Source organism: Hemibagrus wyckioides, linkage group LG20 (genome assembly GCF_019097595.1).
Source record: "Hemibagrus wyckioides isolate EC202008001 linkage group LG20, SWU_Hwy_1.0, whole genome shotgun sequence".
NCBI classification, from domain to species: domain Eukaryota; kingdom Metazoa; phylum Chordata; class Actinopteri; order Siluriformes; family Bagridae; genus Hemibagrus; species Hemibagrus wyckioides.
Window position 1 is genome coordinate 5,001,442 of NC_080729.1, and position 14,277 is coordinate 5,015,718.

At 42.1% G+C, this 14,277-nt stretch overlaps 1 protein-coding gene across 3 annotated transcripts in view; it reads left to right on the top strand.

Moving 5' to 3' along the window:
• Nucleotides 1-14,277, top strand: part of LOC131342068 (SH2B adapter protein 2) — a 31,109-nt gene that overhangs the window by 1,667 nt on the left and 15,165 nt on the right. For 2 of the 3 annotated variants that reach the window (XM_058372800.1, XM_058372797.1), the window contains exon 2: nt 12,416-13,310. In XM_058372800.1, the coding sequence (XP_058228783.1) occupies nt 12,447-13,310 (864 nt within the window). In that variant the 5' untranslated portion in view covers nt 12,416-12,446. Of the gene's footprint in view, nt 1-9,680; nt 9,825-12,415; nt 13,311-14,277 lie in introns of those variants that run through there. The other variant, XM_058372798.1, reaches the window with a different exon arrangement.

Sequence of the window (14,277 nt, forward strand, 5' to 3'; positions counted from 1 at the left end):
TCAGTGCCTGACCTCATAAATGTGCTTCTAGAGGAATGGTTAAAAAAAAATTCCCATAAACACACTCCTAAACCTTGTGGAAAGCCTTCCCAGAAGAGTTGAAGCTGTTATAGCTGTAAAGGGCGGGACAACTCCATATTACATTCATGTGCATGTAAAGGCAGACATCCCAAAACTTTTGGCAATAGTGTACTTCAATACACTCTCCCCTTACTCTCCTTCTCTGGGGTCACTACATCCAAACCACTCTCCCTTACTCCTAACACCTCCCCAATTCTCACCTTCCCCTTGTTCCCTTAATGAGGCGATCCAGAGAGGGGAGGATCCTTGACCCTGGAGGATACAAATTCGTGAAATCCTGTAAACTACCCTCAGACTGAAGAAGCTGCGTGGATGAGTAGTGATTTAACTAGAAAGAAGTCCAGTTGGCATGACTCAACGTCCAGATTCCTATAACAGGGTCATTGCTTAATTTCTGGACAACTGTTATTTATACAGGAACACTACTCTAGGGAATAATAACAGCACAGAAGGTTTCTTTTTGTATTGCAACCTTCAGTGATAACATGTACCACAATAACAAACACAAATATCCAGAACCTTAACCTCCTTTTTCTCTCAGCTGAAAAACAAAGCCGCCGCTTTGATGACTCAGTCCTCACAGCCTCCACCTTTCCGGAGCGACCGTATCGATCTTGAGATGGACACGGAAGGTGAATAGAGGGAATTTAGGATCTGATATATGTGTCACAGGCTTTGTTTTCTCTCATTAGAGATAAAAATCTTTTGCCTTTGACCTGGCAGTCTGATTGGACACGGATATGCTATTGTTTCAGAGAGAGAGAGAGAGAGAGAGAGAGAGAAGGATAGACAGGGAGGGAGGTTTATTTTGTCTGTGTGATTAGAATCATGTTTTCAACATGTGCTTAAGATTTTGTTAGAAAGCAGACCTGTATTTATGTGTGTGTGTGTTAGTGTTTGTGTGTGTTATGCCATGTGCATTACTGTAACAGAGCTGCATACGCCCGAGTGGACGGAGCTAAACTTAGAAATCACGCTGGTGTTCACATCCCTGGGGTGTTTGCATGCCAGTACGGATCTTCACTCTTCTGTTTACACACTCTGAGTAGCTGTGTGTTTGTTAGGCTTTCTGCACAGGGATATTTTGCATTCCAAAACAGAAATAGAGAGAGAGTGTATGTGTATCTGAGTATGTGTTAAGCTACAGAACACTTAGAATATATCAGTCTAGATACAGTAATAAAAGATTATTTTATGTACCAAAACTACTAAAATCACCTGAGACACATTGCACTGGTGGGATGGAAATCAACTTAGATACGCTATATTGCTAAAAGTTTTGGGACACCCCTCCAACGCATTGAATTCAGGGGATGTTTTTCAGTAATTTCAACATAACAATACTTATTGGGCAATTTCATGCTCCCAACTTTGTTGGGGATGACCCCTACTTGTTCCAACATGACTGCACACCAGTGCACAAATCAAAGTCCATAAAGACATGGATGAGTGAGTTTGGTGTGGAGGAACTTGACTGGCCTGCACAGAGTCCTGACCTCAACCTGATAGAACACCTTTGGGATGAATTAGAGCGGAGACTGTGAGCCAGACCTTCTCGTCCTAAATCAGTGCCTGACCTCACAAATGCACTTCTAGAGGAATGGTCAAAAATTCCCATAAACACACTCCTAAACCTTGTGGAAAGCCTTCAGAGAAGAGTTGAAGCTGTTATAGCTGCAAAGGGCAGGACAACTCCATATTACATTCATGTGCATGTACAAGCAGATGTCCCAAAACTTTTGCCAATACAGTGTATTTTCAATCAGTATAAACAAATGAATTATTTTATCACATGTCTAAAGTCTGATATAAAATGTGTCTGTTGGCTTTCAGTGTAAGACGTGTGTTTTCCCCCCTCTGTTGGATAACCTGACACGGAAATTTTAGTGGTTGAAGACAAACACCTTCAAATTTTAGCTGCTTTTTAGATGAACAAGCACTCGAGAGAGGAGAAATGGGTTTTATATCAACATTTACTTTGAAGATTTCTGTGGAAACAAACTAAGTTTTTAGATCTTTTCTGAGAATATGTGGTCCTTAGTAGGCTAAATAAAAGCAGAAATACTTATGAAACACTACGAATCCTTAAAGCTCTGAGTGTCTACTTTTATATGAGCTTCATATTAACTGCCACTGTGGAGTGGGACATGACAAAGGCATTCAACACAACAAAAATAGGAGAAATCTATTGTTTGGGCCTCTGGGGAAAAAGAGAATACCAGCGTTTATGAATATGCATGGATATGCTAATTAAAACGTACCCCACATTGTCATGCCCCTCTACAAACCTAGGCTGGTTAGGTAATTGATAGTAAATAAACTTTTATTTGTTGTAGGTGAACACATATTTGATCATCATTTTGTTTACAGCTAACACTAGTAATCTGAGCTGACGTTTCCAGTCATCGCAAACTCTTGACCATTTCTGCATGCTGAGAAATTGTTTAAACGGGTGAACAATCTAAGAATCGCTTTCTGTGAGTAACATAAAGATGGTTTTACTGGACAGTTTGTTTATCTCACAAACATTATTTATCTCTAAAGGGCATTGAACCAGCATCATAGCCTGAATGTCTCCTCTGCATCATAGGAAATTGAGTCTCTCTCTCTCTCTCTCTCTCTCTCTCTCTCTCTCACTCTCACTCTCACACACACACACACACACACACGAAGGTCTGCTATGCATGTGGAGTTCCTCTCTGTAGAGTTCAGGGGTATCAGCTTGCAGAAATGTATTCAGCAGATCGGCAATGGACTGCTGTATTCTGATTATGAAACTGCTATGGCTCGTTACTGTGACCTTCTCAGGGTCACTGCTGATCTCAGATCAGCCAGAAGGAACAGGAGGTCACATGCTCACTCCTCAGCTCTCTGTGACTTGACTGATCTGAGGTCAGTGATTGGTAGCGGTAGCAGTAACTCTGGATTCTTCATTAAACCCCCCCCCCTGCACTTCCACTCTTTCACCCGCACGACCCGGAGGGCTCTGCTTACCAACACACACACACACACACACACAGATTGTTTTAGCAGCTGGGATCGAGTATAAAAACACGCCTCTCTCTTTCTTCCTGTTCTCTCATTGATTGTTAATACACACAGACTGGAATAACAGATTCTCCTTATGTCCCTGGTCGTGTAAATCCCCAGGTCGCTGCTATGTACGCTATAAATCACCCACAGCAGCAGCTGCGTAAACTCTTCCCATCTCACACATCAGTTTCTTACTATCTCCTATCAGAAAGGGTTACAGGTATAACTGGATATAGATTATAATTCATCCTAGTGAGGACCATGGTGGCTCTTGGAGCCTAAAGCCTAGAGTGTGAGGCAGTGCAGACACCCTGGATGGGATCCACACACATTTACCAGTTACAGATTATTCTTATTCATAGAATTATTATCTTCTTCTTTTTGATATTTATATCAAAGCTCCCATTATTGCATGATACACCAAACCATTCCTGACATCCTCTCTGCCAACCAGGCTGACCTCAGGTGTAACTCAACACACATTACGGACAGCGATGTTGAAATCTTGAATCTGATTGGTCAGAAGCTTTTGATTCATTGTAGTCGTTATCCAAAGCACAGGTTCATATTAATGCGCGTTATCGTTTCCATAGTAACAGATCGGTTTTCCACCATGGGAAAGTGGTCAGGACATGACAAGTTACGTTGTTGTTGTTGTTGTTGCTTTATTGACTTCAAAAGAGAGGAAAAAATAGGCTGATACACCAAACCATCCCTGACATCCCCTCAGTAACCATGCCAACCAAGCTGACCTCAGGTGTAACGCAACACGCATTACGGCAATTTGTGCGCATGAGTTGTGTGGTGTCAGTTAAAATCACACATTTGTGGCGTAATACACCAGAGGATCAGATTAAATACCAGTCCGGCGTCTCAGGTGAGAATAAGACCTGACATGAACACCCATTATTCGGCTGATGTGTCACTTTGTGTTTGAATTGAATGTAAAAAAGTGAAAACGATTCGCACTCAAACACTCAAATAAATCCCAGTCTTTGTAGTAAAGTCTGACTACTTGCGGCGGCCATCTGGGCGCTAATCCTAGGCAATGATTTTCAGGCTCATATCTACAAGAACATGGAGATCTATACAAGAACACGGAGATCTAAATCAGTGATTTAAATACTGTCTGTTCTTTGCCTCATATAAGGTTTCTCCCAAATTAACAAAACAAAGCTAACTCTACCTTTCTCATTTTTCCCCCCTGGAGGTGTGGGAGTTCCATAATACAGCTCCATTCATATCTTCAGACAAGCTGTCTCTACACTACAGTGTCTCTGCTGTTCCTGCTCTCTGATCTCCATGACATGGTTCTCAGGCTGAGGAGAAGCTTTATGTGCAGCTTCAGGGAGAGTTTCGATCACCTCAGATGATCGATTTGTGATCCTGAGGAAAATATTGATGCACAAAAAAGTCCCGATGTGTCTAGATAAGGATTGTGCTTAAGGAACTAACACTAAGTGGCTCTCTGGCAGTGATGGGATTTACACCTTCAGGTCACAAGCTGACCCTGAGACACGACCATCCCCGTTTCTGTTGTACATGTGGGATAAACAGTAGAGTAATTCAGCTGCATGGCGCATTGCGGCTTTATATTTACATGCTAGTTCTTGTAAAATACTTTAATCAGTGTTCTGTACTAAATTACTAGCTTACACAGGGTTCTACATCATCAGATTAAAAAGTATCCTGGTGTAGAGTGTAGCATTATGGTGATTCTTTTTGTTTACTGGAAAGGGAAGGATGAAGTCTTGCTGCTGTTTACTGTACTGTATAACTGATACCTGGATAAAGCCTGTCTTCCACAACATTATAAATATATACCAATCAGGTATAACAGTCTGAGCAGTGAATAAGACTGATGATCTCCTCATCATGACACCTGTTAGTGGGTGGGATATATTAGAGGCAGCAAGTCAACATTTTGTCCTCAAAGTTGATGTGTTAGAAGCAGGAAAAATGGACAAGCGTAAGGATTTGAGCGAGTTTGATGAAGGGACAAATTGTGAAGGCTAGACGACTGGATCAGAGCATCTCCAAAACTGCAGCTCTTGTGGGGTGTTCCCAGTCTGTGGTGGTCAAAAGTGCTCCAAAGAAGGAACAGTGGTGAACCGGCGACAGGGTCATGGACGGCCAAGGCTCACTGATGGACGTGGGGAGCGAAGGCTGGCCCGTGTGATCCGATCCAACAGACGAGCTACTGTTGCTCAGATTGCTGAAGAAGAAGTTAATGCTGGTTCTGATAGAAAGGTGTCAGAATACACAGTGCAGGACGGGTCAGGGCTGAAAGGGACACCAACACAAAATTAGGTCATAATGTTATGCCTGGTCAGTGTTGTGTTTTAATATATAAAACTGCTTAAGATTGTGTTTTCTTCCCTGCTTGCACCTTTCTGTTTTCCGGCGCGCTGAGTGCAGTGTGTTCAGTATGAATTTGTGTGTAGCGCCTCAGAGGTCCAGCTGTCACCACGCTGATCTTGTTAAGGGTTGACCTCAGAGTAAGGTCGTTCTGAACGCGGCCGTCCTTCAAGCCATTTTATTAAAATCGAGCAGTAAATAGTTCCTGTATGTAGAACAGTATAAGCACAAACCAGGAGTTCAGTATCTCACTGTGTATTTTAATTCAAGGATATATGTAGTTTTTTGGGTTTTTTTTTTTTGCATTTTATAAGAATGGCAATGTTTCTTGTGACGTTACCTGTATTAATATAACAGAATGTTAACAGTATCGATATTTCAGTGTCACCTTGATCATTAGAAGTAAAGTAAGACTGTACTTCTTGCCTTTTCATCCTGAGAGAAACATCAGCTTAGTAGTTTGTAGTAGACTCAAAGATTAGACTTAGATTAGACTTAATTGAGAAGTAGAAGAATTCGATTGATTTATACGCCAGATATGAAAAATACATGTTCAAAAAAAAAAAAAAAAAAAGAATTAAGAAAAGAAATTTGTAATAAAACAAAAATCTGTTGTGTAATAAAATTGAACTTTAAAAGAAAAAAATTAAAATATAATTATTGAAAATTTCAAAAAGCTACAGTGGCTAATACACTTTAATATTTTAATTTTTTTTCTATCTCATTTATTTATTTATTTATTTATTTATTTATTTATCTAATCAGCTGTTATATACATTAATGAACATCAGTATTTATTATGGAAATGTGTCATTTAGCAAAATGGCTAATTAGGAAAACAACACATTAAGGCTTCATATATTTTCATAAGTTCATAATTCTACTCTTCTAATCCATGCTATTGCTAGTCACTCCAGTGGTGCCGTCTGTACCTACGTCTTCTGTCCCTTTAGGATTGAACATTCCTGAATGTAAAGGATCTAAAAAGTCTTTATCGTTATTATCTAATAATGCACAGGTTCAGGTTCTTGTTGGTTCTGATGGTGTGTGTATCCCAGTTCTCTCCTCCTTCATTTCATTTGTGTTATTTAATGTCTTATTTAAACCGTAACTCCATCTTTAAGTTAAACTAAAAGCAGGATCATTAGTGATGTGCAGGTACATTTCATACAGCCTCCTCATTCATATAGCTTATAGATCTGAGAGCTCCTCAGGGACGGCTTGAGGTTATTAACGTGAGCTGCTCTGCGGTATAGTGTAGGGCACTTTCCCTCTCTCTCTCTCTCTCTCTCTCTCTGACACTCGCTCTCTATCTCTCCCTGTCTCTCTCCCGGTCTCACTCCCTGATTCTGTCCTTAACTCTCTCCCTGTCTCTGTCGCTCTCTCTCTGTACCTGTCTGTCTCTCCCTGTCTCTGTCTCTGTGTTTCTACCTGTCTCTCTCCCTCCCTGCCTCTCTTCTTGTGTTTGTCCATGTCTCTCTCTTTCTGTTTCTCCCTGTCTCTCTCTGTGCCTCTCTCTATGTATCTCTCTACCTGCCTCTCTTTCTGTCTCTCTTTCTATCTCTCTCTCTGTTTCTCTTCTTGTCCCTCTCCCTGTGCTTCTCCCTGTCTCTCTCTCTCTGTTTCTCCCCGTCTCTGTCTCTCTCTCTTTCTCTCTCTCTCTACCTGTCTCTCTCTCTCTCTCTCTCTCTCTCTCTCTCTGACACTCGCTCTCTATCTCTCCCTGTCTCTCTCCCGGTCTCACTCCCTGATTCTGTCCTTAACTCTCTCCCTGTCTCTGTCGCTCTCTCTCTGTACCTGTCTGTCTCTCCCTGTCTCTGTCTCTGTGTTTCTACCTGTCTCTCTCCCTCCCTGCCTCTCTTCTTGTGTTTGTCCATGTCTCTCTCTTTCTGTTTCTCCCTGTCTCTCTCTGTGCCTCTCTCTATGTATCTCTCTACCTGCCTCTCTTTCTGTCTCTCTTTCTATCTCTCTCTCTGTTTCTCTTCTTGTCCCTCTCCCTGTGCTTCTCCCTGTCTCTCTCTCTCTGTTTCTCCCCGTCTCTGTCTCTCTCTCTTTCTCTCTCTCTCTACCTGTCTCTCTCTCTCTCTCTCTCTCTCACTGTTTCTCTTCTTGTCTCTCTCTCTCTCTGTCTCACTCTCTCCAAGTCTCTCTCTCTCTCTGTCTCTCTCTCTCTTTCTCTCTCTCTACCTGTCTCTCTCTCTCTCTCTCTACCTGACTCTCTTTCTATTTCTCTCTCTCTCTCTCTCTCTCTCTCTCTCTCTCTCTCTCTCACTGTTTCTCTTCTTGTCTCTCTCTCTCTGTCTCACTCTCTCCAAGTCTCTCTCTCTCTGTCTCACTCTCTCCAAGTCTCTCTCTCTCTCTTTCTCTCTCTCTCTTTCTCTCTAACTACCTGTCTCTCTCTCTCTCTCTTTCTCTCTAACTACCTGTCTCTCTCTCTCTCTCTACCTGTCTCTCTCTCTCTCTCTACCTGACTCTCTTTCTATCTCTCTCTCTCTCTCTCTCTCTCTCTCTCTCTCTCTCTCTCTCTCACTGTTTCTCTTCTTGTCTCTCTCTCTCTCTGTCTCACTCTCACCAAGTCTCTCACTCTCTGTCTCTATCTTACTCTCATAAATGTTTTGTGTAATGGGGAAGTGTATCCCAGAATTCCCTCTGGTTGACTGGCGGAGATGATGAGTCATGAACACTTTTACCGAATGGGATCTCTTTCTGTCTTTCTCTCTGATGATCTGGACTGGAAGGATTTGTGAGCCTTTGTTAAAGTTAAAGGCTTGAATGTATATATTTAGGTTTCTCGCAGTTTATTTTACTGGGCCTGGATAAACCTCATCATTTGACATGCGTTATGGACTGATTGGCATCTCTAAACGTCGGTAGTATGTGAATGAATGTGAATCCACCCTGTCCCATCCAGGGTGTCCCCTGCCTTGGGTCTAAAGTCCTGTCTTGTATATAAAATTGTATTAATTATTTTTTCATTTGTTTGTTTATTTATTAATGCAAATGGGACTTGGCCTGATAAAATGTAACATAAACATACTTACTTAAGCCAAAAATCGTGTCTTTTGAAGCTGTTCGAATTGAAATAATTAGACTTTTACAGAACAGCTTGCTGGAAAATAATATCTTCATAGTTTAACCAAGAAAACACTGACCACTGGTAAAATGATTTGATGCGATTTTAAGTATAAATTCAACAATACTCAACATTTTTAGTAGGAGGATGAAGGGAAATTTTATTTGTACTGTATATTGTAAGGAAACAGAAATTGACACTCTATCGGGAGATTTTTTGTGGGTATAATGTAATAATGGAAGTGGGCGGAGCTTAAGCCTTCTTTAAGTTGCTAATTGCAAACCAAACCAACTAAATAAACATTTTTTTGTTGTATATTTTTATTACTACAGTTTAAGAGACAATATGTTGTAGATTTTTGTTTCTACCTGTATTCTTTTTCTAAAAGGACATTATTTAGTACCTACAGTGTATCTAATAGAAATGAGTAAGGAAGTAAGTCTGGATGCACTAACGGTTCCTGGGACTTTAAGGGTTAAGTGTTTCAGAGGTCTACTGAAGAAGCTACGTTCAGTGTATACACAGACTCGTTCTCTTACACGCTTGTCGTCTCAGCTTACAGATTCATGGAGGTGTGCAGAGAGAACATCTGGACGCACACCTGAGCGTCTGTTTGTTGTCTCCTTCTCTTTTAACAAAATCAATGAAGACAATTTGTCACACCATTTTAGACCACTATTCCCATGGAGCCCCACTTTTTCTCCTTGTGTTTTACCCTTGAGATGTTCATTACGGCATCACTGATGCTTGTAAAACCCAATATGGGGCACAGTCTGTCAGGCAATTTTATAAATTTAAACCCAAAACAAAAGCAACTGGAACAGCCAGAGTGCCGATGCTAAGCAAGTCTGGTAACCTGTCAGTTGCTACTTAATGGAAATCATAACAAAATTCTCATTTAGAAACTGTTCTTGGTAAGGAAGTAAAAGTGAGCATTAGAGCTTATTCAGATGGGGTTATGCTAATGCCTGCTAGTTATATGAGCTTTCTAGGTGACATTTCTTTTCGCCCGTGTCCTTCCTGAATTGAAGAGTAGCCTAGTTTTAACTAACATTCTGAACATGTTCACGTTTCCCTCCCTTCTCCACTTGGCTCGGTTTCTGCTCAGACCTGAGGAACGAGGGACGGCGTTGCCATTTTAAGCATATCTGGATGTGAACATGTCAGTAACTACATTTAACATCTCAGTTGTTGCTAATTTTGGACAATAGACTAAAAGCTACTGCTACTGAATAGGAAGCAAACAGGAAATTACTGGAAATTCAAACAGGAATTCCGGGTAAGGTAGGAGATGATAGATATTGCATGGAGAGAATGGCATGGACGTTTCCAGGATTTGTTTGTAGTGTAGTTGTGTAGAATTGTTTTTTGTTTTTTTTTTAATTGTATGAGAATTTTTATCATTTTTCACAAGTTGCTCTTTGTAACTGATCAATTCCATTGGCAAGGTGCTTGAAGTATTTGAGGCACTTTTGAGGAAAGCCTTGTTTAGTTTTTGTTGAGATTTGCTTAAAATCCTCTAAAAGATTATATACACTATGACTATACATACACATGAATGTAATACAGAGTTGGTCCACCCTTTGCACCTATAACAGCTTCAACTCTTCTGGGAAGGCTTTCCACAAGGTTTAGGAGTGTGTTTAATGGGAATTTTTGACCATTCCTCAGGCATTGGTGTTGGTCTGGCTCACAGTCTCCGCACTATTTCATCCCAAAGGTGTTCTATCAGGTTGAGGTCAGGACTCTGTGCAGGCCAGTCAAGTTCCTCCACACCAAACTCACTCATCCATGTCTTTATGGACTTTGCTTTGTGCACAGGTTGGAACAGGAAGGGGTCATCCCCAACATTACTTATTGTTCCCATCAATCATCAACTGTCGTTGAAGCCAATTCTCTAACACCACCTCAACCATCCATCAGAACGAAACATTTACATTATCATGGCTGTATATCCAGTATCAACCAAAGGGAAATATGTAATGTAGCTTTTGGTATTATGGATATATTGCAGTGTGGCTAAATTATAAAAACATTAGCTAGTCCACCATGCAAGTAGACGCCCTGTATCAAAGATTTTTTTTTTTGTAAAATAATACAAATATATGGTGGGGTAGCTTAGTAGCAACATACTGTATCACAGACTATAGTAAATTCAAATGGGAATTATGGTACTACTATATACTTCCCTTAGCAAAAACCCACTGGACAAAGCTTTGGCTAAGAGACCTGGTGGTCTAGTGGGTTTATTTTCTCTCAACATATTTACCCTTGAGGTAACTGTTTGCTGTAGTAGGAGGGGAGATATACAACGGATTCTTTTCAGAGTGGCAAAATCAAACCTCACATAAAACCCAAATTCTCCTATTTCTGATTACTGACCAATCGCTGTGAGGTTTGAGCGCTCCACTTGGACGTTTCTATCTGGAGAGTGGCTTCTTTAAAGTGTCCATGATCTTTTCACAATCCTACTTTGAAAGCATAAATCAGCCTGAGGACCCAACACGTTCACCTGGCTGCCGCTGACCTAGTTTATATTTTTGTATGGTGTAATAAATTGTGATTCTGGAAATGGAAAGTCGGGCTAGAAATAGAGGCTTTGTTGTCCTTGAAAAGCAAAAGGTTCATTGGGAAATTTGAAACAGCTACATTCACCTCACATGGCATTACTAGATTCCAAGCCCCAGTTTTTGTTCAGTGTTTTGTAAGTTAGCTTTGCTTGTGAACTCCTGTGAGAAACCCTACTTGGAAATGAGCTGAGCACATTGGAAGCATCGCACAAACAGACTAAAAATAAAGCAGCATTTGGAACACACACACACACACACACAAAACACACACACACACGTGATGACATGATAAATGGGGTCCGGTTTGGCCTTGGCTGCATTCTCCACAAAAGTGAAGCCCCAAATAAAAGCTGAAAAGGACAGAATAATGCAAGAGGGTGGGAAAATATGGAGGGGGGCTCAAATGGTATAATTTGCACAGAAGAGTTCTTTCAATAGAGCAGAGAGAAAAAGAGAAGGGGAAAAGACGGCGGGAGATGACAGAGAAAAGCTTGATGTTGGTTGGCGATAATAGAATGTGTTGGTTTTTCTTGACACCACAAAACCACAAAGAGGGCTTGTCTGTGATACAATGAGCTTGGCAGCAGAGCTTGGCGAGGCTTGTGGGAGATGGAAAGACAAAGAGAGTGAGAGAGAGAGAGAGAGAGAGAGAGAGAGAGAGAGACTCCATGAGTCTCAGTCTCAATGGGGTGGGAAGTAGCTGGTTGTCAGCTTCGTTTAGGAAAGAAAGTGCTGGCAGATTCACACCTCCACTCCTGAACACATTCTTCATTCTCACTCACATTGGGGAAAAAAGTAGGCCAGGGGATTATTTCAGCATCACTTGTTCTTGTTCATGTGTATTAGAAGACAGAGTTGGTCAGACTTGAAGGAACCTAGGAGAAGGCAAATGTGTTGAGTTCTTTTAAAGCTTTCTTTTCTTTCTTTCACAATCCCTCTATCATATCAACCCTGTTCCATCTCTCCCCCTGGCACTCATAAACACCTTCTCTCACACACTCCCCTTCCTTCAGCTACCCCTATAGTTGATAGTGAAAGCAGGACAGTGTCTTTCTCTGCTCGGTTCCAGGCACCCATTTCCACTAGCAGGACACTGTAACACTCTTTCTTTTATACAAAACCCTTTTCTGTCACTTTTGTATACTGTTAAACATGCACAGTGATGTTAACCAATAGTCAGCCTCGTCCACCCCAAGACCAACCCCTGTTCAAATTCCTCTTTGCTTTCTTCCTTCATTCTCCTTGTCCTCCTCTTGTATGTTAGGATGTCTGATCCGTTCTTCCTCTTTCTGTCCCGCAGTGCGCTGCCAGGCCGTTGGCATGGCCCAGGGATGAATGGTGAAGGGTCGCCCGGCAGCCCGGAGCTCTCCTCGTGCCCGCTGCCCGACTGGAAGGAGTTCTGCGAGTTGCATGCCCGTGCCTCTGCTGCAGACTTCGCCCACAAGTTCCGTCAATTTGTCACAGAGAACCCATGCTACGACGCACCGGGAGCCGACGCTAGCTTCTCACGTCACTTCGCTCGACACTTCTTGGACTGCTTCTCTGCTGCCCTAAATCAGGCACATCAACCTGGCTCACCTGGTGCTTCTTTGGCACCCAAGTACGCAATCGCACCCTTTGCAGGGATTCAGGGCTGCCCGCTTCCCTCCTACAACCACGAGCTCTACCAGCGCCGGAAAGACACAGGTGCCTCTAGCGAATCACTGGATAGCATGGACAGCGGAGGGGGTGGAGCCTCTGCAAGCTCCACCCTCCACGGGCACAGGGTGGCAGCGCTGGGTCAGTCACGAAGCTCGGAGGATGTTTCCATGGGTCACTCGAAGGCCCGTTTCAAGAAGGGGTTCTCGTTGAGGAACATGAGTCTGTGTGTGGTAGATGGGGTGAGGGAGATCTGGCAACGCCGGGCACCTCCCGAGCTAGATACAGTGGGCACTTGTGTCAGGAAGTCAAATGGAGCAGAAGCAGGTGGACATGAGCATTGGAGCCAGAAGCTGAGGTGGGCACGGGGCTTGCAGGGTCACCGTGTTGAGCTCCTGGAGATCCAGAGGGAGGGAACTCTGCGCTACATGGTGGCAGATGATACTAACTGTATGGGCACTGCACAGTGGCAGAAGTGCAGGTTGCTGCTCAGGAAGACAAGAACCAGCTTGGAAGGTGGCGAGAAGTTCCTGCTTGAGTTTTATGTACCACCAAAGGTAGGAGTATAGCTGTAAAGTTGAAAAACATGTTTGGAAATCTGTTATGTTAGAAAATTGTACCCTATACACTATAACCTGGTGCTTTTGCCATTGTGGATAATATCCACAACCTCGGATTGTAAATATAACATCCCATCAAATTATAATATAATTATATCTAATTTATATAAGGTAATTGCTAATTCTACAGTTCTGCTAATCTAATGCTTGGAAAGATATGGGCTAATTTTACACATACAAACATAGTTGCTTGTCCAGCTAGGAATGTAGAGGCTAGTCCTGGACCTAGTGAGCCACAGAAATACCCAATAAACTACAACTAAATAGTTTTAAAAACCTCTGTAGATTTCACTCCTATTACAGATTTACAAATGCATGTGAATTTGAACCCTGCCACCATTTCTTATTGCTAGCTGGCTAGCTAACTGCTACTCAGTATGACTGGGAATCTCCTTAATCATCATAATATTCTCTGAAATTTATTCATCAGTTGCTAACACTGTCCAAATATACCATAGCAACAGAGATTTCAGAGAATATTGTGATTGTAGTGAAGTGTACAGAGGTTTTTTTAGACAATGTTAGTGGTGTATTGGGTATTTTTGTGGCTCACTAAGCCAAAGACTAGGCTATGCATTAGTGCTATCGCAACAACCCAAATCCTAATGTGTTCAGAGTAATTTAAATACACTACACTATATACTGTACTGAAAAATAAAGACACACACACACTCACAACAAACACACAACACACCTAAACCCACTCTCAGTACACAAACTGCAGTAATTTGAGGACAGCTCTGCTGAGTGTGTGTAAATTTGCCAGCTGGTGTAGGATCCGGTTCTGAGCCAAGACCTGGCTTTGTTTCAGCTGGCGCTAGTATGCCACTGCACTGCCTCCGGATCTGGGTGTGCGCCTCCCCATTCCTCTGGGTGAAGAGCGGCGAGTAAAGGGCAACATAAA